The sequence below is a fragment of the Balearica regulorum genome, chromosome 2, assembly GCF_011004875.1.
Source record: "Balearica regulorum gibbericeps isolate bBalReg1 chromosome 2, bBalReg1.pri, whole genome shotgun sequence".
Taxonomy (NCBI): Eukaryota; Metazoa; Chordata; class Aves; order Gruiformes; family Gruidae; genus Balearica; species Balearica regulorum.
The window spans coordinates 83173620-83197886 of NC_046185.1; the positions used below are offsets into that span (position 1 = coordinate 83173620).

General features: G+C 36.6%; 1 protein-coding gene across 1 annotated transcript in view; it reads right to left on the reverse strand.

The window, feature by feature from the left end:
- The window catches only part of RETREG1 (reticulophagy regulator 1), a 72824-nt gene that overhangs the window by 39353 nt on the left and 9204 nt on the right, over positions 1-24267 (reverse strand). The window contains exons 2-3 of the mRNA XM_075744842.1: positions 17138-17244; positions 15352-15382 (exon numbers count right to left, since the gene is read on the reverse strand). Of these exons, the coding sequence (XP_075600957.1) occupies positions 15352-15382; positions 17138-17244 (138 nt within the window). The remainder of the gene's footprint in view (positions 1-15351; positions 15383-17137; positions 17245-24267) is intronic.

Consider the following 24267-nt stretch of genomic DNA (forward strand, 5'->3'; position numbering starts at 1 on the left):
GCTTACTTTTGCCCTGTATGTCTTTTTTACTGATACGTAACAGTAGATTTAGTCTGTTGATCAATGCTCGGTTTGTGACACCACATCTTATTAATGAGTGGTTACAGTCACCTTTGGTCACTAATATTTTATATGTGAATCTAGGACTGGTATTCCTGCATAACTTTACAGTTACCTACACTGAATTTCATATGCCGTTTTACTGTGAAATAATGCTGTAAGGATCTTCTGAAATTCTTCACAGTTGGTCCTTGTCTTCACTTCCTTGAATAATTTGGTACCTCCAGCAGGCCTGGCCATCCCACTATTCACTGCCTTTTCAGGATTACTTATGGGTACACACTGCTGCACGACTTGTTCTCCAACCTTCCATTAACACAAATGCTAGCCATTTACTCTCACTGCTGTTCCCTATATTCCATCTGGTTTTGTTTTTTTTTTTTAATTTATGGGAGGATCTTCTCTCATATTTCAGAGTTACTTATTTGCTTTTAACTAATGCCTTTTGGAAATTCAACTTGATTACATCAATCTCTACTCAGCATTATGTAACAGTCATCTTGCCTGAAATTTTTAATGTAGATTTATAAAGAATGTTAATATTTTAAAGTATTTTTTTTAAAAAAATATTTCTACTACTTTCATATTGGATATTTTTATACTCACTGTGAAATTCTCTTAAACATTACCTCATACTATGAGCTGACCTACAGTAACAACAATGGCCACAGCTATGGCAGTGATCTGCACTTGGTAAAAATGGCTCAGCTTTTCAAAGAGTATCGTACTTATAATAAATCTAAGGTAGGAAACGGAAGTGTGTGTCATATGGTGCTGTGACCATAACATTCAGGTGGACTTGAGAGAACTTTCATGCTTTTGTGCTGCAGTAAATATTTATCTCTGAAATTTTTTATTAAACTCGTCTCCTGAATGTGTCTGATCATCTTTATTCAACGGAGTGGGGTAACTTGCAGAGCATGAAAAAACTTAATGAGCATATGCTACCCTCTATTTTCTTCAGTGTAAAAATATAAAAATAAAATATGTGTAGCTTTATAGAGCTGATTTCCAGTGTTACTAAACAGACACTAAAACATCTTGGAATATTAACCAAAAAGAAAAAAAAATTAAGGCATGAAATATATTTTAATAGGTAAACATGCAACATCTCTTCTGCCAGTAGGAAAAAAGAAAAGAAAAAGAGACTCAGGGAAGGAATATCATGTTAGTTTCAAAACAGCTGAGCTGCTTTGCTCAACTGTATGTCGAAACACCTAAAAGAATATAATACGTTATTCTGCTGATAGGCTCACATGCTTCAATAAAACCGTGTGCCAGGACATTCCTTACTAAATTAGTGACTAATCAGATGTTGTGCTGGGAAACACACCCTCACGTGTTACATCAACCCAGGCGTCTGCAACATAAAAAAAGGGGACTACGACTATAGGTTCTCATGCCCCCTGTAAATAATTTCCATCATGCGTTTTGTAATCTAATGCTTGTATTTGGCAAACCAGATGCAATTAAAGGTCAAAACCCAACTACTATATAAACTCAACTCTACTTATTCTGATCTTTCTCCTGACTATCACCGTTCTAAAGATTCCAAGTAATGATGTCTTTTTGCTTCCATGGCAATAATTAGTATATATTTATAAATACCTTGTTTCATTAATCATAAATGTTTCTTGTTTCTTTTATGAAGTTCTCAAATTGTTCCTGGTTTCTTTTTCCTTCTTATTACCCTCAAATTTCCAATATGCTTTATAAATTGTTTAGAATTTGAAAACTTGACAGTTATTAACTCAATAGGCTGTTAGGAGATCTGCATATATTTTCTTCTTGTGAGGAAAAAAAAAAAAGCATTTTCACAAAACTGAAAATGTAATTTCTATATTCTTGCTGCATACAGGGGGCATACTGCATATGGAAAACTGTGTAGCACTATAGAATTTTCTAATCTTTGTTCTTGTTTAGCTATAAGAGAGTACAAAATACTGTTTAAATAATTCAGTTTCTCAAACCACGTATAATAGTACAGAAAAGCAAGCTTCCTAAGCAGAGAAAACAGATACTGATTCAATGACTTGAGTTTCAGGTTCTAGAAACCTTTGCATTGTCTGCAGAATGACCCCAAAGCTGCTCTCAGGATGCTGAAACCAATGCTTAGGGACAATTGGCCTAGAACCATTTCTGTACATCATGTATATATATTCTCAGACTCAGACTGATGATGACTTGTGTGGCAAGAAAAAAATAATCTGTGACTGGCAACAACTGTGACAAGCAATCACCGAAATCAGGAGACAAACACCTCTGATAAATATACCTATGGCAGGTTTGAGTATTTGATTCAGTAACTTTTGGGTGTTGAACAGACCCCATTCTTCTCCTCAAAATAATAAAATAATAAAAGCAGCATTTCTGCATACAGAAAACAGATAATACAAACCAATAATAAAAGGGGGAAAAAGCTATTTGTCCTTGCAGGTAAAAACATCTTTTTCACATTTTTGTGTTTGACACAAAGCATACCATTTGCTTTTCATGCAGTCTTTAGTGATAATATGAAAATACAGAATATGGTTAAGCTTGCTACCTGTTTTTTATGGTGTTTTTTATCGAACATGATTTGATTTGTGTTTAAGAAAAGCAATTCCAAAATGAAAGAGTCTGGGTTTTTCTCTTAATCCTAAAAGCAGTCTATTTATAGTAACACTGGGGGCTCCCTGAATGCTATAGTTTATAAATACCCTTTAAGATGACAAGTCAAATGACTTCAGGATTGTAAGTTATCTCTCACAGTTGTTCAACTGTTAAAATGGAAAGCGGTAAGAATAGAATAAAAATACCCACGGTGAAAATGTTACATGTGCAATGGAATAAACATAGGGAATAGGACCCATGACCATTTTAACATTAATTTTTCCACTTAAATTTACTCTCTAACCTTTAAAAAGGTCAGCTTTCTTTCGAACTTCTCTCCTGATAAGCAATTTGAGGTCTGTCATTCTGTTCAAAGCTCCGCACTGATCAGAAAAGCAGTCTTCCTCTACTCATGATCTGTCTGCCACTTGCTGCAATGATATTCTGCTGGTTTAGGCATTAATAGTAAGTTGACACAACCCACCTAATTATATAATAAAGAAAATTTTTAGCTATATACAAAAGGTGAAAAATATCAACATTACATTTGCAAGCAAAACAAATCTCCAAGGCAGGCAAACATGCCCAACAGCTCTGTGGCAATCAGACAGGCTGTTCCTGGACTAGACAGCAGTTAAATTTATTGTATGGTATAACCCTACAGAGAGTTACAAAACTGATGTTTTGACTGTATGTCAGCTTTCTGTTCTCTTTAACATTGCTTGATACCTTGCTACTCTAAAAAAGTATTATTACTTGTTAACCAATTCAAAGATAAAACAATACGCAGCTAAGTTGTACCTGTCTAGACATTTTACTAAGCCTGCCTAAGCTCTTTGAAATCTTTTAACTGGAAGATAGCCTGACTAACTCTGAGAGTTGCCCTAAAAAAAAAAAAAAAAAAAGGATATTCCTTAGAAGGAGCTGACTTTATAGTTTGCATTGTCTGCAAAGCCTTGGAATGCAGTACCTCCACTCCAAAAAGAATTAAAGATTGCACTCCAACCAGTAACCTAGTTTTAGTTCTAGTGTACTGATATGCAACTACTTCTGCATAGTTGCAACTACAAATTGTGAGATATTTGACATGAATTCCCACCATAAATTAGAAAATCCCAGAATACCGAATACTTGTTCAAAAGTCTTTATGGATTAGGGATAAATATTCAGGGAGATGGCTGACAGAGGCAGGGAGTGACCAGCTCTCCCGTTCAGAATGACATGACTGCATCCAAGTCTACTCCTTTCCCTGTCTGAGCTGGGTAGGAAGGCTTTTGCTACCCTTCCAGAGGCAGTTCATAACTTGAGCTTAAGTTCAACACGTGAGTTGAAGTACACCTGTCTAAGAATGAACATTACTTTTTGGCTGACATTTTATAAGAGTATGTCTAAACCTTTTGGATCCTTCAACTGGAAGGATCTTTATCTAAGATATGAGGGGTCTTTGTCACTTTCCCCCACATACACTTTATTCCAAGTTTCACTTTCTTATTGAGGAAATACCTGTCAATCACATCCTTGGACAGGTTTTCTTATAACGCTATTTAGGCTGGCAGCCAAAACAAGAGTGTACCCTTCTGCACCCTGCCTGTGAAGCATGCTATTTATAATAAACACTTTGTAAATATAAACAAGTCAAAAAAAAAGAAACAAAGCAAGCGCTTTATACTGAAAGTGCAGTAATACTCAGAAATGACAGCAATAGTGTGCCTGCCAGTAGCTGACAATTTCCAAGCAGCTTTGAAAAATGAATAGGGAAAGAACAACAGATGCTATGGTTAGCATGAGAAAGTTGATCTGCCCAAAAATCATCAGAGCAACATTATCTTAGATTCAGGAGGTACCCAAATGTTGTCCCTTTTAATTAATTTGATACTCTCTATACAACAAGGAAAGATTAATTGCTTGCTTCAAGAGGGATCCCTGAAGAGAGAAAAAGTGATCCGAGATGGATGGTACCAGCAATATTCCTCTAAAGTTGTTCAGATATAGTTTTTCTATAGAGATGTTCATAGGCTGAAGAAATCAACCCACGAAGATGGGATAGATGAATAAGAGAAGCTTGTATCTTTCATGGTATGGCCAAAGTGTGGCCCACAATTCAATACACAAGAGAGTATGTTTTGTTTTCCTTGTAATTAGACTTGTAAAGCTTTATCTCTGCTGCTGAAAAATACTGGTGCCAATATTGCTATGTCAGTAAGAAACAAAAATATTAAAAAGTGAAGGACACCTCCCAACTCCCTTGCTTAAAGCTGGGAAAACTTGGCAAACAGCAGGGAACTCCACCGTACAAATCAGCAAATTCAAATGCAGCCCCTGCCATACTTGCTCTTGTCTAAGACAGAAGAGTAATCTAAGCACTTGTTATTGAGACAGTGCAAAGGTGAGAAAGAGACAAGTGGCATGGGAGAGCTCCAGAGTAACAATAACCATTTTGGCGATTTTCTCTTTCTGAAACTCTGGTTCATTTCTCCGCTCACCTCCTCCACGGAATTTTCTGCATTTGCTTTATCACGTTCCTTTCAACTCCTATCAGCTTCCAGGACCTGTTTTGTTTTCTCAGTGCTGGAAACAAGCTGAACTAAAAACACCAAAATACCTGCAATTCTACATATCTTGTACTTAATGTTCAGTGAATACTGTGATCAAAAGAAACATTTTATCATTACAATAAACATAACAATAAAAAAAGATGTGAGTCAGCCTAGATGATGGTAGGCAGCAGCAGGGAGGTTGCATTTTTTCCCCAGTGATGCTAATACGGGTATTATGTGACATGCCAGTGAGCATGACACAGAGCTATCAGAACTGGGTCAGCTCAGAATTAGCAGTTCTTAGGTAGTTCACAATGTACAAATCCACCTGGCTGTGCTCACAGACACCTTTAACAGAACTGCATTTTTGACACAGCAGATCCAGAAGCAAAAACTCTCATGAATAATTGAACAGTGACTGCAGCTCCATACCTCAAAAAATTAAACACTGAATAGAAATGGCTTTACTGTACGTTGAAAATCGCTGAAGAAAAACTGCCTTATGTTTAAATAAAAAAAATGACGAACAAAGGCTGTATTTCCATCCTCCTATCATTATGGAGCTAGCATTTTTCAGCTGAGTGTAACAGTTCATTTTTACCAATGAGTAACAAAGGAAATTAATTACTAAGTCACTTTTGCACAGGATGCAGCATACCCTGCAGTTTGCAAAGACTGCACTTATGGCAGGTATTTATTTCACACATTTAATCATGGATGCAGTGACTTCAATTGAATACAAAATATTTCAAATCTAGTTTATTTAAGCATAGTAAAAATACATGTCTCACTGTGCTGGTGCCCAGGTGACCTTTCTTCCAACATGGAGGCAAACTGGCAAAATCATAGACTCATTAGGTTGGAAAAGACCTTTAAGATCGAGTCCAACTGTAATGCTAGGTATAAGGATTTTTAGAAGCCTCCACGTGAAATCTCCTGAAGCTGTTCCATGAAGTTACTCCTTCTGACTTGTCAAGGAATAATATTTGTTTATCCCTGAGAAGATACAAACAACACTAAAAAAAAAAAAGCTTTCAAACAATATGCTTAGAAATGATTACTGAAATCCGTCTGTGAGAGATTAGTGAGACCAAAAAACAGCTGTCAAATCAAACTACAGGAGGTGTTCTTCTGTATCTTGAAATTTTAATTAAATATTTGTATAAAAATATTTTGGTATCAGAAGAACAAAGTAAAAATTTTCCCAGAGGTAAACAATGGCAATCTTCTGAATGACTCCCTAGTATCTCAGTGCTGGAAAACCAAAATATACAATATAGAAATCTTGCAGAGCTCTCTAAATAGAATGAAAAGTTTAAAATCATTATTGGTAATTTTGACTCGAACTAGTGAATGGGTTAGAGGAAGGGACAGGATTGTGAAAAGAGTAATACATTTCTCAAGGAATTATGGTTTATGAAGTTAAAACTAGAAAAAATAGGGTTATACAAGCAATTTTAGATGAACTGATTTCACTTGGATACTGACCAAGTTAGTAACAGAGCTGAAAAGCTGTATAAGCAGACAATGAGGATTATTCAGTATCCAAACAAGTACAAAAGGAGGCATATTTCTTTTTAAAAAGTACAAAGCCCATCCTAAAGAAAAGATGAAAGCATACATCTCAACTGTTGCAATGCTTTTGAAAATTTCCTACACGACACTTCAAATCAAACTATAAAGTTACGGCTTATATGCAATACCCCTAAGATAACTTCATGTTTAATTGAAAAGCCATACAAAAGGGCAGGTATTAGAAGTGTCTTGTTATATGAGATCGATACGTCCTCACCATTTTCATTCAGGTAAGTGAGTGGCAATACCCTGGGAGTACTGCCCTGTAGAGGACAGAATCAGGGTTCAAAGAGGACCTCACACTGGAAAATGGCATGGAACAATCAAGCAGCCAAACTCATCAGGGACATACTATAATTGACAAACCATATGCATCAATGCAAAATGGGAAACAACTTACTAAACAAGCAGTGTAGCAAAAAAGGAGAATGTTCCCAACAGAATGTAAGCTACTTGAGCTATTTGCAATAGTCTTAGAAAAAATAAGTCTATGCTTGGGATGCATTTATAAGACATTTATGATATGCAGCACAAGTAATCTCTTTTACTTGGTTCTGGTAAGGCTTTGGTTTGGGCATCATGCTAGGACCAATAGAGACACTCAAACATGAATCATAAAAGTTTCTGAAAACATAACTCACAATTCAGAAAATATTAAATTGGGTTGATAGAATATATCCTTGTTAAAAAAGTTAAAGCAGCCCCAGTAAAATTCTGCTGGCCTTTTGTTTCTGCCCTTACTTCCTCAGAAGTTACTCTTTCCTTGCAGCCACAATAATGTTTAACTTTTATTTTTAACTAATCAGGACAGAAGACAAGGCTTACAGAAAGAGGTATGCAATATTTGTTTGGTAGTTGTTGGACAATTCCAACATTTTCTCCTCATCTCTTCCATGCACCCTCCATAATGAAAGGTGAGTTGAGCTCCTGGAGATGAGGAAGAGAGGAAAATGTCTTGTGATGGTTAAGGCAGAATCACATTATAACCAAATTACTAGAGAACCACAGATAGTTGGCCTGACTTCAAAAGTTTGCAAACCACTCTATGTGAGAAGAAATTGGTTATATGTGGCACACATTATGTCTGGCAAATAAAAGAAAAAAAAAAGCCAAACAAAGTAACTATTTCTACCAGTGAGACGCGTAACACGTACAAAGGCTGTGCCATCTCCTCTGTTTCCCCTTCCCTTAAACAAAAAAGAATCAACCAACCAAAAACCAAGGATAAGTACAGGAAAAGGTATTAGATGGTCTTCAGACTTTAAGTGTGATGCTTTTGCAAAAGTTAAAGCCTTTCTATAAAAATATTTTTTTTTTCTTCCTATAAGAAAATGAACACACAAAATTTTAGCAGAATGCTGATTTTATTGATTATCAAATATAAAAATAAACCCTGAAGAACACAATACCTGAGAACTGAGCTTACAATTTGGAAATACTTAGTCAGAAAGCAGGAATAAAGTCACGCAATATTAAAAAAAAAAAGTGTCACGAAATCTTCACAATGTAGACAATTCTTTCTGCAATCTGCAGGAGGTTTGACCATTAATATATCATGTGCCTCTGTGATTTGGAATAAAACCCACCATGCATATTGCTAGCTGAGTTGTGACAATGCATTATATAAACCAAAGGATAATTACAATTTGATATTTGAACAGTACAGTAGCCACTAAATAAATAAAGTATAGATTTAAACTGTAAATAAAACTCAATTTCCATTTGCTAAGACTACAGTTCCACAAGTATGCATCCACTTTCTGCAGGACTGCAACCACTTTTTTATATTAACAACATTTGGGAGAACCCTATTTTTAAGTAGAATTATTTGAGGTATGGTATTCGGCCATATATATATATTCCAGCACAAACTCATATGAATATATGAGCTGAAATGAACAGAACAGCAAACATTACAAAATACCAGGAGTGCAGGTCTCTGACTACACTAGATGCTTTCAGATTACATTGAAACAACTGAAGAGGGAAATATTTGCACTCTGAAGCTTATCTTCATCTATTTATCTATTAGACTATATTCTGCTCTCTGCCTTCCTGTAGGTCCGCAGGAAGTGTTTTCTTCAGTCTGTTACCAGATTTCATGCAGTTGTGTACAGCCATCTGAAGAATGGATCTCATCTGGATGACCAAACCAAGACTAAGGGACTGCGCAACAGAAACTGACACTGATGGTCCTATATTTCAGTACTGACTGGCTCACATGACTGGCCCTGGCTTACATTAGCTTTGCTCCTATCTGCAACATCAAGGAAATGGATTGCAAGCATAACCCAGAAACACTTCCATTACAACCTTGATTCTGTTTAGATTTTCTAATAGAAAGACCTCTCATTTCCTAATCTGCTCATCTGCAAAGACATCTCTTTTCAACACCTTGAAGGACAAAACGTTGGTTTTTTGTTTTTTTTTTTGCGATTCAGCAGCATATCCTCAGGGTCTCAAGAATGAACTGAATACACAATCATACTGTGCCGGAGATTCATTTCAGAGAAACTGCTTGCAAAGAGACAGAGGTAAATCTAGTCCCCATGCTTGTTTGTTGAGCCCTGCAGTTGTTACTGCTGTGCAATGGTATTTCAACATGATGCTGCAAGAGTCAGCTGCTTATTGTAACCAGTCAATGGCATCTTTAAGACAGAGAGGCATTCAGACCAACAGGGAATAATGACACAAGAATTGCAAATGCTCTTACTCATCTCACCACCCTAGGCTTACTGTAGATATTCAAGGGAAACAAAAAGTCACCATTAAGGTACAATGTACCTGACCAGCCTACGGACGTTTCATTTAGGACAAGATGAATGATGCTTTCTATCTCACAAAGCATTTCAACTCTTTCTCCATTGATCAGAAAATAAGACTAGGCAGGCTATATCAGAAATCTTAAGGCAAATGACTTGCAGATTGTCTTAAGCCAATCCAGCAGGCAAAGCATATGCAAATCAGAGGTATGTAAAGCCTCAGACATAACAAACGAAGCATGGTAATTAGATGAAAGGGAGAATTGTCTCATCTTTATTGATAACATGAAGAGTTTTTTCCATAGCTGTCATTGACATATTAGGAAGAATTTTGCACAAGTGCATTATGGAGCTATGATTAGATTCAAAAGATTTTTCTTCTTCTTCTATGAAAAAACCAATAACCACACATTCTGTGAAGTCTGCAAGCTCTGAATGGTGCTAATACAGAATATTGTTCTTCAGAGTGCACTGACCACTGCAGTGCATACAAACGTCTATGAGCTGGGTTGATGCAAGCGTGGATTCGTGTAGGTCAAAAGACAAATTCAGCTCTTGGAAAGTTAAGACCTGAATTTGAAGCTGATCTGTCACAACAGGGATTTTGCTGGCCCAATAACAGGTGTATTTACCTACCAAGCAGTAACACACTTTCCCCACGCAGCAGGTAGCAACTTTGATGGCTCTGGGGGTCCACAAGTATCACCACAGTAAACTCTCAAAAAAGGAGTCTCTGAAGGAGTGTCTGGAGGAGGGGGTGTCAAGAAACAGGAATGTCCTGGGCTTGGACAATAACCTCTGTCTGTTTGCAACCTTCTGTCAGTGAAGGCTATTATCTTAGAAATATTCCAGTTGGCTAACTACTGAGCTTCAAGAGAGCTTCAATATTAGCTCATGGTTTTCAACATCAAGTCCTAAATTGCTTCAGTAAAGACACCTGCCAGTTAAAAAATGTGACCAAAAAAAAATTTTTTTTTTCTTTTCTCTAATGTTCCTGTTTCTTCTTACAGAAGTCTAAGTCTTGGTCCTCTTGGGACCAGAAGAGAACATGCAAGTCTACCTGGGAGGAAAGCCCTGCTCAGGGAAGAAAAAGGCTTCCTTTCAAAATACAGGGCCAGGAGAACCCTTTCAGGACTTATTTTCATGGCCTAAAAAAATTATAAACAATATGTTCAATGTATAAAAATGTATTCATTACTGCACACCTACTGCAGTCTGTACAGCTGCTGTGGCTACTAGTGCAACGGGGAGCTTAACGCAATCTTTGGTCAGGGAAGTCTCTTCCTAGAAGTCAGTAGCTTTGATTTGGTTAAGAACATGATAATGCATAGAGAGGCCTGAGAACTAGCTATGAGATCTCCCAGTTTTCACAGTATTAACTCATTCTGGCTTATTCTCTTCAGTCACCCTCTGGTGGCATTTTAAAAGACTGTTGTTTAGCCTCTTCTCAGGCTGCAACTGATTTCTTTTAGGCATGCTATAAAAGGATAATTTTGAATGAATATTAATTTCACCTCCTTAAGTCTGACTACTCAAGAAAGGAAGGTGTGGCACAATTCCTGTGTATATTCCAATACATCTGCTAGCACTGACTAGGGAAACACCAGGTTTCACAGAAATCTTGCTAGGATGGGAAGAAATGAAACAGCTTTATAAAGAAAAAGAAAGTAATTTAACAGGTGGCCTTCTCCAGTGCTCCTTTAACAGTCGTTACCATTTTTTAAAAAAGGCAAGATATCAATAGAGAAGTTCCTTAGAAACAGAAGCAGATTCAGAAACAGAACATACTACAAGTCTGCCTCACTGAGAAATGAGGATGAGTTCTCATCTCGCTTTAGTTTTAAAATTTTTAACTTAATATAGTACTAAATAAGTCCATTAGAAATAAAAGCACAGGTCTTCTTACATAGACATATTTTGAATAGGCACCAACTAGCATTCACCATTTGATTCAGGGCAATGAAAAAGACAAGAGGCTACTCTTGCTTTTATGAGTCAGCAGTCAATTTTTATGAGTCAACAAAAACCAGGGAGGACCAAAAGGAAGTGCAACAAGTTAACTATCTTTATTGAAGAACTCCATCTCTGATACTTGGACTGTATGTGCAGCAGAAGGGATGCACAATGCACGTGAATGCAAGTTTAGAACAGTGATAATCATTCACCTTCCAACTACCACAAGCTTTAACTGCAAAAACAATACTACAAAGCATACCATTCACTATTGAAATCATCATAAAACTGTGCCACCATTTATGAAACAACATAGTGTGATAGTGACAGACTGATATTAATTTAAAAAAAAAAAATTATGTAACACAAAGGTAAGGCAGGAAACAGTCTGTTCAGATCATTTGTTACTTTCTCACTGTATCTATTTTGATACACCAAACAGTGTGTGGCAATGCTGTTGGGCACTAAAACTGGACATTTAGGTAGTTAAACCACTAAAATAGCTCCTGGCACAGTTTTGGCACATGCCAGCTAGCACTTTCCCTAACAACCCAAGGTAGTTTCAAAGTTGGCACAGCCCAGGAATCCTTTCCAGCCTGCACAGCGCCATTTGGTGTCGACCGTAAGGCAGTTAAATGCTACGGACACAGTTGTTTTGTGCTTGTGGGTGGCCATGATGCCAGAGAATGGTCATGAACACATTTAATTTATTAGAACAAGCATTGCCTCTCATTCAAAGTACTACAGATGTGGGTTTTTTTCTCTCTATGTTATTTAAGATTGTGTGATTCTCTGCTGGGTAGTGGTTTTTTTGTAAATAGACAGTATAGGGATACATTTGACACAGTTTGATTATATAAGATAACGTGAAAAGAGTTTTTCATATCCAATTTTGAGTAAAATGAAAAGCAATCACACACAGCATCAGCATCTTATAGTTCTTCCAATTTCAACCCAATCAACAGGCACATTTATATGTTAGCATTCAGAAAAAGAGGAAAAACTACAAAACCACAAATATGCACCCACAGTGTTAACAAATGTAAAGTCTTTATGTGAACTTATAGAAGTTCTAAATGAAAGCTAGGGTGCAATAGCTGACATTTCATTTATGCTTAATAACCTCTCTTAAAGCTGCCTTAACACCAGAGGACTGTGAAGTGTCTAAAGCAACATCTATTTTTAGAGATGGTATGCAAGAGCCAGAGAACTGCAAACCAGTAAAGACTCATCTCTGTTCTGTGCAAACTGTCAGGAAATCTAATAAAGGACATGCATGCTGTCCTACGGCACAATTTTGTAAAGGACATCACATCACAAGCCTTCTGTGCTCTCAAAGAGTCAACCAGCTTGTAACTGAACGTCGATATCCATAAAAAATTCACCTGTATTCCTGACAAGGCTTTCAGCAACGTCTCTCATCAAATGCTCTTAGAGAGACTTAAAAGCCATGGGATATGAGAGGAATTATTCTGGTAAAGATGGAGCAAACTGTAAGGAATGACAGAACTTTAACCAAGTATTAAGTATCAAATGATTTGCTTGTCAAAAGGCAGATGAAATGTGAAAAGATTCATATGGAAAAAAAGTCACGTGGGCTTTAGGCTGACCTTTACTACTCAGGAACATAACCTTGAAATGATTATGTATCTATGAAAATACCAGTTTAGAGCTCAGTAAAGGTTTAAAAAAGCCAATCAAGCATTGGGATTTATTTTGAAGAGAGGGCATTTTTTGTAACAATGTATAGTCTTCTGCCAATGTATAGTCCAAGATCTCCCGAATGCTGAACAGTATTTCTAATTCTGCCCCTGCCCCATGACAAAAAGGGTAACAGAAATGGAAGAAAAAGTGCAGAAAAGTGCTATGAAGATACTAAAGCTACAGAAAACTTCTATTTTAGGAACAATTAAGTAGTCATGGACTGAACAGGACAGGATAGAGGTTTATAAAGTCACAGCTTGCTGGAGAATATTTATAGAGAGTGATTGCTCACTATTTCTTCCAACACAAAAAAAGTACAAAGGGATTAAGAAACTATTATATAGCAGTAAACAAACAGAAGGCTGTGTTCACAAAACACATAGTTCAAGCTGTGGATATCTGTGCTACAGGATGTTGCGAATATCAGAAATTTGTAAGAGCAAAAGCAATGAGAAAATTCATGAAAGGTCCACCTACAACAGTTTAGGGATAAAGGAAAAAAAAAAGACCCCTTCTGGTACCTAGGAGTCCTTTAACTGGAAGTTGCAGGAGGCTGGGAAAGTACACTAGGAGAAGTACGCTGCTTTAATACACTACCCAAAGGCCACATTTTTCCTGGCTGTTCATCTTCAGAGAGCAGGTACTGTGCTACATGAACTGACCTTGTGTTCTTACCATTACAAATTATTTTACACAAAGATATAGAATGTTTGTATTACATTACCCAATAGAACAAGCTATAGTGAGCTCATCAAATTCTCTTTTCCACTCTCCGTATTGGGCTTTCCACAGAATAGCGAGTCAAGTCCAAGATTGTGGACACCTGAACACCTGAACCCAAAATATGTAAAGTATTTTTCATAGTCTTTTCATGAAGATAATAAAGATGTTCTGGTTTTGGGATGCAATGAATTGGGGAGAGAGAGAAAAAAATTGTCTCAGACTGAAGAATCATTGTTCATGGAAACAAAGGGCAGTTAAAATCCTACATTTCCTTCCATTCCATGACTGGTAAATTCAGATGTCAAAACACAAAAAGATAGTAAGTTTTATGTAAATTTCTCTCACAAGGAACAGGGTGAAAGAACTAAACACAAGTCACGCTATCTATTTTGCCACAGCAATGGCTTCTCAATTAAATTCTTTGAAGCGCTGCCGGTCTACACAGATACACTGAGTAGTACTAGCCATGGTAAAAGAACCATTTTATGCTGCTCAGTTCATGAACTAACCTGTCATCAGTTCCACATAGCTCCACTTCAGATTTGTAAGAAAGCCTGAAGATAGTTCATACTTCTAGAAGTTTAGGAATGACTGCACATCTGAAGTGCTTTCTGTAACTGCCATGATATTGGCATCTATCTCTAGGCAGAACACAAAGCCCTGCATCTTTCCTTTTCAACTTTGCATTAGTCTTTCTTCAGTGTCAGGGTGTAATACAATAGTGCACTAATGGGTATTTGTAATACAGCAGTTGCTTTTAAATGATGTCAGATATGCAATAATTCCTGGTCGTCTGTTTAGAAAAATAATGTCTTATATACACAAACTTTTATTCTGAAAACGGATTGTCTGCAAACCGTTTAGAGACATTGTTTATACTGCAAACAAATCAGTGATATACTCCACACTAACACCACGATGCAAACATTTGCCTGTGGACCGAGGCAGCCCAATGGCAAGTCAACAGACTTCATAATTATTGATTAATTTCTATTCCTATGGATATCAACTAATATTTATTTGAAATTATAATGATCAATTACTTGTGTTGGCTACTACAGACATAAAGGGAAACCCCAGCAAGCTTACCTGCTTCTAGACAGCACTAGTATAACGATGTTCTAAAAGAAAGTTACCTCCTTAACCAACACAGTATATTTCCCTCATAAACAACTTCAAAGAAAACACCAATTCCCAGAACACTAGAGAATGATAATCCCACTGTAAAAAAAATAATTTCTGAAAGTATTTTGATATGTTACTGTATACTTTAATGTAACTCAAATCAGAAAAAATACACTTTCTATAACAAGTCATAAACTTAGAAATGATAAGCTCAAAATAAATCAGTTTTAATTAAAGGGAGAATAGACTATTTTTTAAATTCCAGACTAACTACAAAAAAAGATATTAAATAGCCAATATATTAAAAATAATATACCTACTTGCTAGTGATGGTCCTCCAAAGCTGCGCACCTGCAATTGTTGGAATGTAAGATGAAACACAATGCATTACACCAGAAACAATATTATTATATTTTTCTTTATTCATACGGAATGTTCAAATTTGGGACAAAATTACTAAGGAAGTGTCTGTTAACAGTCAAAACAGGAAGGGTATATTAACTTAGAGTAACAGTCCTTGATTTTTTTTCTGTAAACTTAACATATCAGTTAAAAAATAAATGGAAAAAAATCAGTACCTTATATTGCTACATTTTCACATGGAAGGAGAAGATAACCAACACAACTTACGCATTACATCTACAAACTGTCAATCACTTTCATTACATTCCTTATGAATCTGTAATAGTCTTGCCATCTAGTGGTTGGCTGGAAATGTGAAGTAGCTACACAAAAGCCTTACACTGGAAATAATTTTCTGTCTGCTTTTTGGAGTGACACTTTATTGACTTCAAGTCACTACCACAAGATTTCTACAGTATTACCTCAAGAACCTGATTGTTGTTGAACTCTGTGTACAATGTCATTGAAGGCAACAGTAAAATAAAAAACTTTACTATAGTAAAATAATCATTCAGTTAGCTGGGAAACACAAGTCTTCCTAGCCTCATCTCTATGATGAATGTTTAAAAATTCACATAGCAACAGGAGTGAAACACAAATGAAGATGGGATGGTATTCTTACTCTCTTAGCTTGGTGAATATTGGTACATCTTGGGTTTGGTCAATACAAAAATATTAGAAATTACAGCTAAGAGAGGATTTGCATAAATCACCACCCTCCAACTAGTGAGGTATTCAACATCAGTGACAATTTATACAACACAGAGCCTAAACATAAAATTCTGCTAAGCTGTTTAAGTTGGCCTCTAAGCTTGCAACGCTCAGCTCAGAAACACAACAGTATTGAAGACTCTGGAGAAGGCAATGACAATGAACCATGCTTAAAAAAAGGTTGCAAATAACTGCTGTAACTTAGCAGGGAACAATAGGCTTTAGCAGTCAGAAATGACATGGTAGTACATCAAAGAGGAATACCATGCTTCTCTGACACCTATTTCCTGCTTTTGTACTATGTTGGGATTCAACATCAAACAAAAGGCAAAATAAGATACTTTAAAAAGATCTCCCTGACAATGAAAATTACAGACTGATGACAATCATTTTGCCAAAGAATTTTCAAGATGGTAATGAAGCACAGAACAGGAATGAAAAACAAACAAACAGAAAGCCCCAAACAAACACCAGTCTGGCCAACTCAAAATCCCTTGAATTCACGAAAGACTTTGTACACACTGGAAACTAGACACTACATAAAGCAGAAGAAAAAAATACTGCTCATTTTTTATTTCAGTTGTGCTAAGACAGGTAATTTCTCAATCTATTTACAAAGTTGACTAATTGATATTTGGTGTCTGAAACTTTCCACCAATGATGTGATTAGAGTAATGTCAGAAGAAGTAGGAATGTTTAGGAAAACTTTGTATTTTAGAAAATAATGCATTTTCAGACCGAGCAGTTAAGAAACAAGAATGATTGTTCACTGATACCAATTATACCCATGCAAAGCTAAATCTCCTAATGCCCTTTCTATAAAATATAGGGAAAACTTCATTGAAAATGGTAATAGATCATCATAGATATATTATTTCTCTCTGAAATTAACTAATGCTTTTACAATAATCATACTATCAAAGTGGATTTAGTAATGAACTAACATGAATTGCAGGTGTTTAAGCAAGGAACTCTATCAGTATACTGCCTTACCTTTTACCCTCGAGAATACCAAATCCTTTATTATCTGAAGAACTAGCACTCCAAGTATTATGAGAGAAGTCAGATGATACACTCTCCAAGGGGTCAGTGCAACAAACCTAGAATGTCAAGAAGAAATATGCATTGAATACTTTTAAACTTATTTGAAGTATACATAAACTCACAGCTGCTATTAGTACTGAAAATAAAGAGAAAAAAATAGATTGATATTATATTAATTGAATTTTCCCCACAACCTTTTCACAGGAAGCAAATACTAAGAGCTCCAAGCATGACAGTCTCATTTAAAGATGCAATTGTTAAACATACATTGTGTTCATAGTAGATCTCTGTCCACACTGTTATCTAAGCACAGAGGAAGTGTAGGAAACAAAATATTAATTATTGCATAGGACACGTTACTTTTAAAATTAATTACTGTTTTATTAACATAAATTGTCTTGGCACACAACATTCTTTTTTATTCATATACAAAAAAAGGTTAGATATTTTGGTGTGTTTCCTATAGGACAAGATTTTTATACAAATGATTCTTTCAAATGCAAAGATGAAGTAAAACTGTATCATTCATGGTATAATACTCGAACTTCATAAGGAGTTTTTATGTAATAAAAAACAAAATTCAGAAAAGTTTTAGAGCATGTCTAGTCAAGTCAAACAGCCTCAGACTCAGAATGTATGATTTATAATCTCATGCACTGCTGAATTTGCTATCCAGGTGTGTCTGGATATTAGCTCTTCCATCTGTTTTACTGACAAATATCCTAATTCACAAAAAAGTATCAGAAGCGTAAAAGAATTAAAATTCACTTAAATGAAAAAAAAAAAAGCTGAAGTACTTCAATAGCTTGTTTCAAGCACTTTAAGTCAGAGATCTGAATAAAGATAATGAGCACATTAATATCTTTTTCAAGGTAAAAGCAAAACCAATTAACTTTAAAAAATAAAATAAAATTGAGGCTAGCCAGACCAGTAAGAAGCCACTGTCCAAGGCAGTGGACCAAATGAGAATACCAACAGAAACAAAATCATACAAAGCTGGAAGGTTTCCAAGAAACCTCTTGGATTTGAAAACAGGGCAATTGGCCACCCAACTAGTTACTGCTGTGGAGTTTTTCTTCAAGAAAGAGGTGGAAGGGAAGTGAAAAGGTGCAGCAAGCATGGCCACCGAAGGAAGCCAAGAGACATCCTTGGAGCACATTTGGATTTTTAAAAAGAAAATTGACTTGCAGATGTTTCTAACAACCTCAGGACACACTGCAGTTTTGGAAAATTGTCCCAGTATTCCTTGCAATTCTCAAAAAACAGAACTATATTAAAAAAATGTCCGTGCCGCTGATTTGCACATTTAAGACAAACTCATAATGCCCGATTGCCCTGAGCAGACAAGGATATGATTTCAGCTCATGCTGAAAGTTTTTTCTGAATATGAAGGGTTTCTACATCTGTGCAGAGTTTGAATTATAAAACTACTCTATCAAAAAAGAAAAAAAAAGTATGAAATCAGTACATCTGTATACTCTCAGCCAGCTCACGAAAACCAACAGAGGTGTTTAAAGAAAAATGATTACAAAGCTTTCAAAGCTCCCCATGCATAGCTTATTAAATCAAAACTCCTAACAGCTTTGCATCATGCTGTCCCACTATTTTTCTTGGTGATAATCTTCACCACTAAACATCCTTGCTTCTGTTTAAGGATCATGTTTAACTGCACTGAAGACTTTGCTTAACCTACTTATTTAACTTACTGACAATGGAGGAGAGGAGGAGATGCAACACTGTAAAGAAAAATCTAATGAAGAATTTTTCACACAACTTGTAAGCATCAGAAGTTTGTAAGAAACGCAGACCTTTAAGTTATGTGGGCTTAATAACATGCCTATTCTACAGGTTCTTTGTTGTGCTTGTGCGTTAATATTTTATAGACTCAAACAGTATGCCCCGACTTAGCAATTGCCATTGGGCTGTCCTCAGTGGTTCAAAGAAATACATCAACACTGAAATTTAAGTGTGTGCAAATGCCTGTGCATACATGCACACACATTTTACTAGTTGTTAAAGGCAAGATCGGATGTTCACTAAGAAGGTTCAGCCTGTCTTTCAAAGAGTATACAGAACACGCTTGACCTACTTTATGCTCACAACTAAACCGTACTCCTAGTTTCACTGCAATCACAGCTGACACCTGCTGTTAAAAACAATTGCACTAATGTGGACAAGGATTAGCAAACAAGGATTAACAAGGTAGCATCCTCTCTGAAAGATGCTTCCAAGTCATGTCATTCTACCTTTGTGATACTGCAGTCTTTCTGCTCCATAGCTTTTGGGGAAAAAATCCCTGTAATCTAGTTGGAGCAGCTAATGCAGCAGCCAAAGAAGGACTCTTCACTTATTTGGAGAGCTTTGAATTGTTCTGACTGGACTTCCCATGCCTTAACATTATTAGCTGTCACATTCCTTCCTCCCCTGCTTCAGTCCTGTTATTTACCCCGGGGCTGTTTGCAAGAAAGACCCTCTCTCCTAAATTCATTCACAGCCAGTGTCTGTCAGCCCTCAGGTGCTCCAGCAATACGGATTAGCAAAATTGTTTGTAAGCCATGTCAGACAGACCTATGTCCTTGAATGCCTTACTGGTTAAAAGCTGGTAAGGGCCCCTTGTAGGGTTTTTTTGCATATCTCTACCATAAACTTATCAAAAAATGCTGGGATCTGAAAACCACTTACTATGCGAGCAGTGTCAGGATTCAAAATTCTTATAGGAATTATCAACAAGATAATTCCTATAAGCAATCAGACTAACAAAAAGTTTCAGTGGTACTTTTGCTTATTATTAGGAGACTTTTTTTCCCCATTCTTCTTTTTTAAGGGAAACAACAGAGTTTACTTAAGTATTTCTAACACACACGCATATCTGACAAAACTGAAAGGCTCCAGAATGACATCATCATATACTACACAAAAATATTTGTTTAGTAGAAGAATCAATAGCTATACTTATTCAAAAAACTTTTATGCTTTTTAAGCAACAAACAAAACAGACTGAATTCTAAATTGTTTAGTTTCTTCTACAAGTGGAAGTAACAACTGTTAGAGATATAAACAAGATGTGTTCCCCCATGAAATTCTGCAGTATTTTGCGAGATACGGGGGGGGGGGGGGGGTGGTGGGGGCGGTGTGTGCGCGGAGGGGGTGTGTGTTCAGAAAGTAAAGGTTAAAACAATGTATAGAACTATGCATTTTATGTAATGACTTCAGCAGTTAACAGGGCAGCTTGCATGACAAGAGGGCAGGAGCAGTGGCTGAAACAGGCATTCCTGGCACATGGGAGGCCTTCGCTGAGACACCACTCCAGAGGCAGGATACAGCCACCTGGTTTCCAGGCACGCAAGCAATGCCTCAAGCCTCTCCCCCAGGCTGATGGTAGCAGTGACCTCACCTGTGAAAGATGTGTTTTGGTTGACATATAGAGCAGTCAAGTGAAAGAGTGACGGGAGGCAGTAAGCAGGTGGCGGACCACTACAGAGTACAATTTCCCAAATTTGATTGGGTAAGCGGCTGAGCAACTTGATGTGATGGCACCTGCTCTGAGAAGGAGTTCAGACTAGCTGACCTTCTGTCGTCGTTCCAACCCACATTCTGTGTAGGAAGAATGTAGGCTTGATGGAGCCTAGCCTGCTACTGAACTCCACTACGGGAGACTGAGAAACCATGATTATAAAAAGAAGGAGGAGAGATATCAACTATTGACTGTTAGGATAATTAAGCAGTGGTTGCCCACAGAGGTTGTGGAATTTCCATCCCTGAAGGCTGTCAAGACAAAATGCTGAGCAACCTGTTCAGAATTAAGTACAGATCTTTTTTGAGCTGGAAGTTGCACTATAGACCTCCTAAGGTCCCTACTGACCTGAACTGTATTTTCATTCTATGACTATCTTAGTCTATTAAAAGTGGCTGGCAAATCCTTTTCTGTAAGAAACGCCTAACAGTTTCTATTTCTTGGCCTGGTTGTACTACATCTGGACTGAAATGATTCTAAACAGCAAATTAAGAGTCAAAACTTGACTACTTTCACAATTAAAAGTCAAAATTCTTCAACTGTATAATGGTAAACTCTTTCTATTGCGATTTAAAATAATACACATAAACAATACTACATACAAGTGTGAGATTTACTGAAGAAGAGAGTACATCATTCCGACACTCCACTGAGAGCTACCCTACCTGCTCTTCAGCATTTCAGTCACCTTCATTTCTTCCTACCTACATACAATTACAGAGTACAAAATCATTTTCTTAAATCCCATAATGCAACTTCTCTTAGCAAGTCGTGCTTCTTTATTTTTAGTGTCACGCAAATAAGTACGCATTGCCATTAATCTCTATTGCCTATTCAGACTTTGCTAAATTCAAATGTCACCTTTTCAGTATTTTGGCAACTTCCACATTTTGCTAAAATGTTATGTTTAAGTTCAAGAATCGTGCTCTCACTAAAAATAAAAAAGAATATCCTTTTGAGAAGCTTCCCATAGCCATGGAGGTCAGATCGAAAGAAAAGATGGGACAACAAAAGCAGCTGAAATCCCAATGGCAAAAGTAAGACTGTACATAGTAGAAAAGCAACACATTAAAACTAATGATTAGGCCTAATCTGGTTAGAGAGCTCCTTCACTTACCCTGGAGGTGATATTATCTAATATCATATCACCTAAAGATAGAAAAGTACCCTAAGGTACCTGGTCCTTCTTGCATTTTCTCCCACTCTTTATAGTGTATGGGATGGTCATATGTCAATACTGGCAAGATATGTTAACTAACACAACAAATCATCCATTGGATCTGTTATATCAAGAAGTAGGCACCTCCCAGTGCTGAGCTCCTGGGACAATTAACTGCACAAACCTGATCATACAGAGTCATTCAAGTGGCACAAGCCAGCTAAGAAATTTCAGAGGCAAACACTGACACACAATACTGCAGTCTGTAAACATAATGAACTCTTCCAGAGCATGGCAAAAGCTACTTTTAATTGTTTTAATTGTATTTGTGAGATACAGGGAAGGTATGGACCTACTGAATTGCTTTAGAAGTTAAATATATCGATTTAATGATACAAGCCTCATTTCAGCTATGAAGGTCTATTTTTTACAATACATTCTAGAACTATGAATGACTTGCACTTTGCAAACACAAATCATAAGAAAATATTTCATTAAGAATTAAACAATTTAGATTATCAGCAGCCAGAGCTAGTTATTTCTGGAAAGCCTTAGTAGGTGCACTTTTAATAACTATCCTTAGATGAATTCCAGAAATAACCACACAAATACATAAAAGCTGTGAATAACACAGACACAGAGCTTTTCTTCACCATCAGCTATTACAACACATTATTGGCTGCAGGAGTGATTTGTGGACTTCAGCGCCCAACAAACACATAGTTACATCTTAAAACCAGAGCTCAAACTCTTCAGAGTAGTTTTCTGGTGCTTTAAATAGCATAGGTTGGTATATACTTGTTTCCTCATTAACCACTAAGGTAAAAATCCACTAAACACTTTCCAGCCATAGTTTTTCACAGACCCAGTCTTGTTCTGTAAGACGCAGCTATGATGCACCATTGAACAAAAGTAAGAACTGTCCACAGCTCCAAATGAGAAAACTGTATGCAAGAGTGGGCTATGACATAAACCAGCTTAAGAATGGCTCTCACCTGTACAGATCAATATTTCTAGGGCATTTTAAGAATGCTCAACTGCTGACAAGCGATATTCTGCTTTTTTATCTGCTAATTTTAAAGGTATGTCTACTCCTGCTAGTACAGGGAACTGCCCAACACTGTTTCGGACAGACGTCTACAATGATGGCATGTAGATAAGAAAAAAAATGTGGTCTTGACTGTTTCCTGGTGGTAACCGTTTCCTGCTTGGAGCTGAATGTAGACCATTCTTCCATGCTTACTGCTGGAGTGATCAGCACCAGTCTGGTTGCAACAAATTCTGATGCCTATCTCAAGGCAAGAGGTCTGGGAAAGGGCAGGAGGGTTAGTTCTCTCGTAAATACAGCATGAAATGCACTTCCTGAGGAACACTGCTGAAATACACTACAAAGGCAGTATCAGAAACCTTGTGCTCCTACTGATCACTGGCTCAATCATTTTGTTTGCCCTCTTGTGAATCAAGAAGCAGTAATATGTATTAAATTTAACTATATTTTATTTAAAGGTAATTTGACTCTTCTAATTGAAAAGAACATCCCAAAGCAGGTTTGCAAAAAATAAAAATAAAAACAAACAAACAAAAAATAAAAAAAAACAGAAGAGGCATGACTATTGTTCTAAAACATGCAGCATTTTCTTTAATTCTTTCCGTTAAGAGAAAGACAATTCAGTCATCAACCTTTTATTCAAGAGGCTTATTTGTCAGGTTTTACTCAAAAGATTAGGATCATATTTGTTCAGCCAGAAAGCAGAGACCAAATCAAATCTGGACAGCTGTTTCTTAGAAATCCTTCTAGAACTTATTAGGAATAAAGATTTTGGAAAAATAAATAAATCTTTTGTCGTAAGAAACAGACTCCCACAAACTTAAACTACTATTACTCTGACAGCCACCTGTAGAAGTGGTAGTTCTCTTGGAGGTGTCTGCACAGATTGCAGGGCAAAAGGCAAAGACTGCTGGACAATTTTAACTAATGCTAGTAACACACGAGAGGAATTCAAATTCCATAGTCTCTCTACCCCAGCTACAAGAAATGACACTTTAAACTTACAAGTAAGTCTGAATAAAAATGAAAATAGCACAACTCTAAGCAAAAATATTAGAAAAATCTTTAACATGCTTTGCATTTAATCACCAAAGAGAAATTTGCTTATAAGCTGGTAAATTTGGAAGTATATTGGTGGTCTGGGAAATAGGATCAAGTCAATAATAAAATGTCACACTGCAAAATTATCTCACACTGTTTGCAAGGAAACCTCTTGGGGAATGCAGTAGTTAGAATAATGTTTCAACATCTGCGGCTTGTGGATCAGATTTACTGTAACCTATTGCATTCAGATAGGCATATTAAAAAAAAACAAATGGAGAAAGAAGAAGTTTAAATGACCTAAAGTACATACCTTG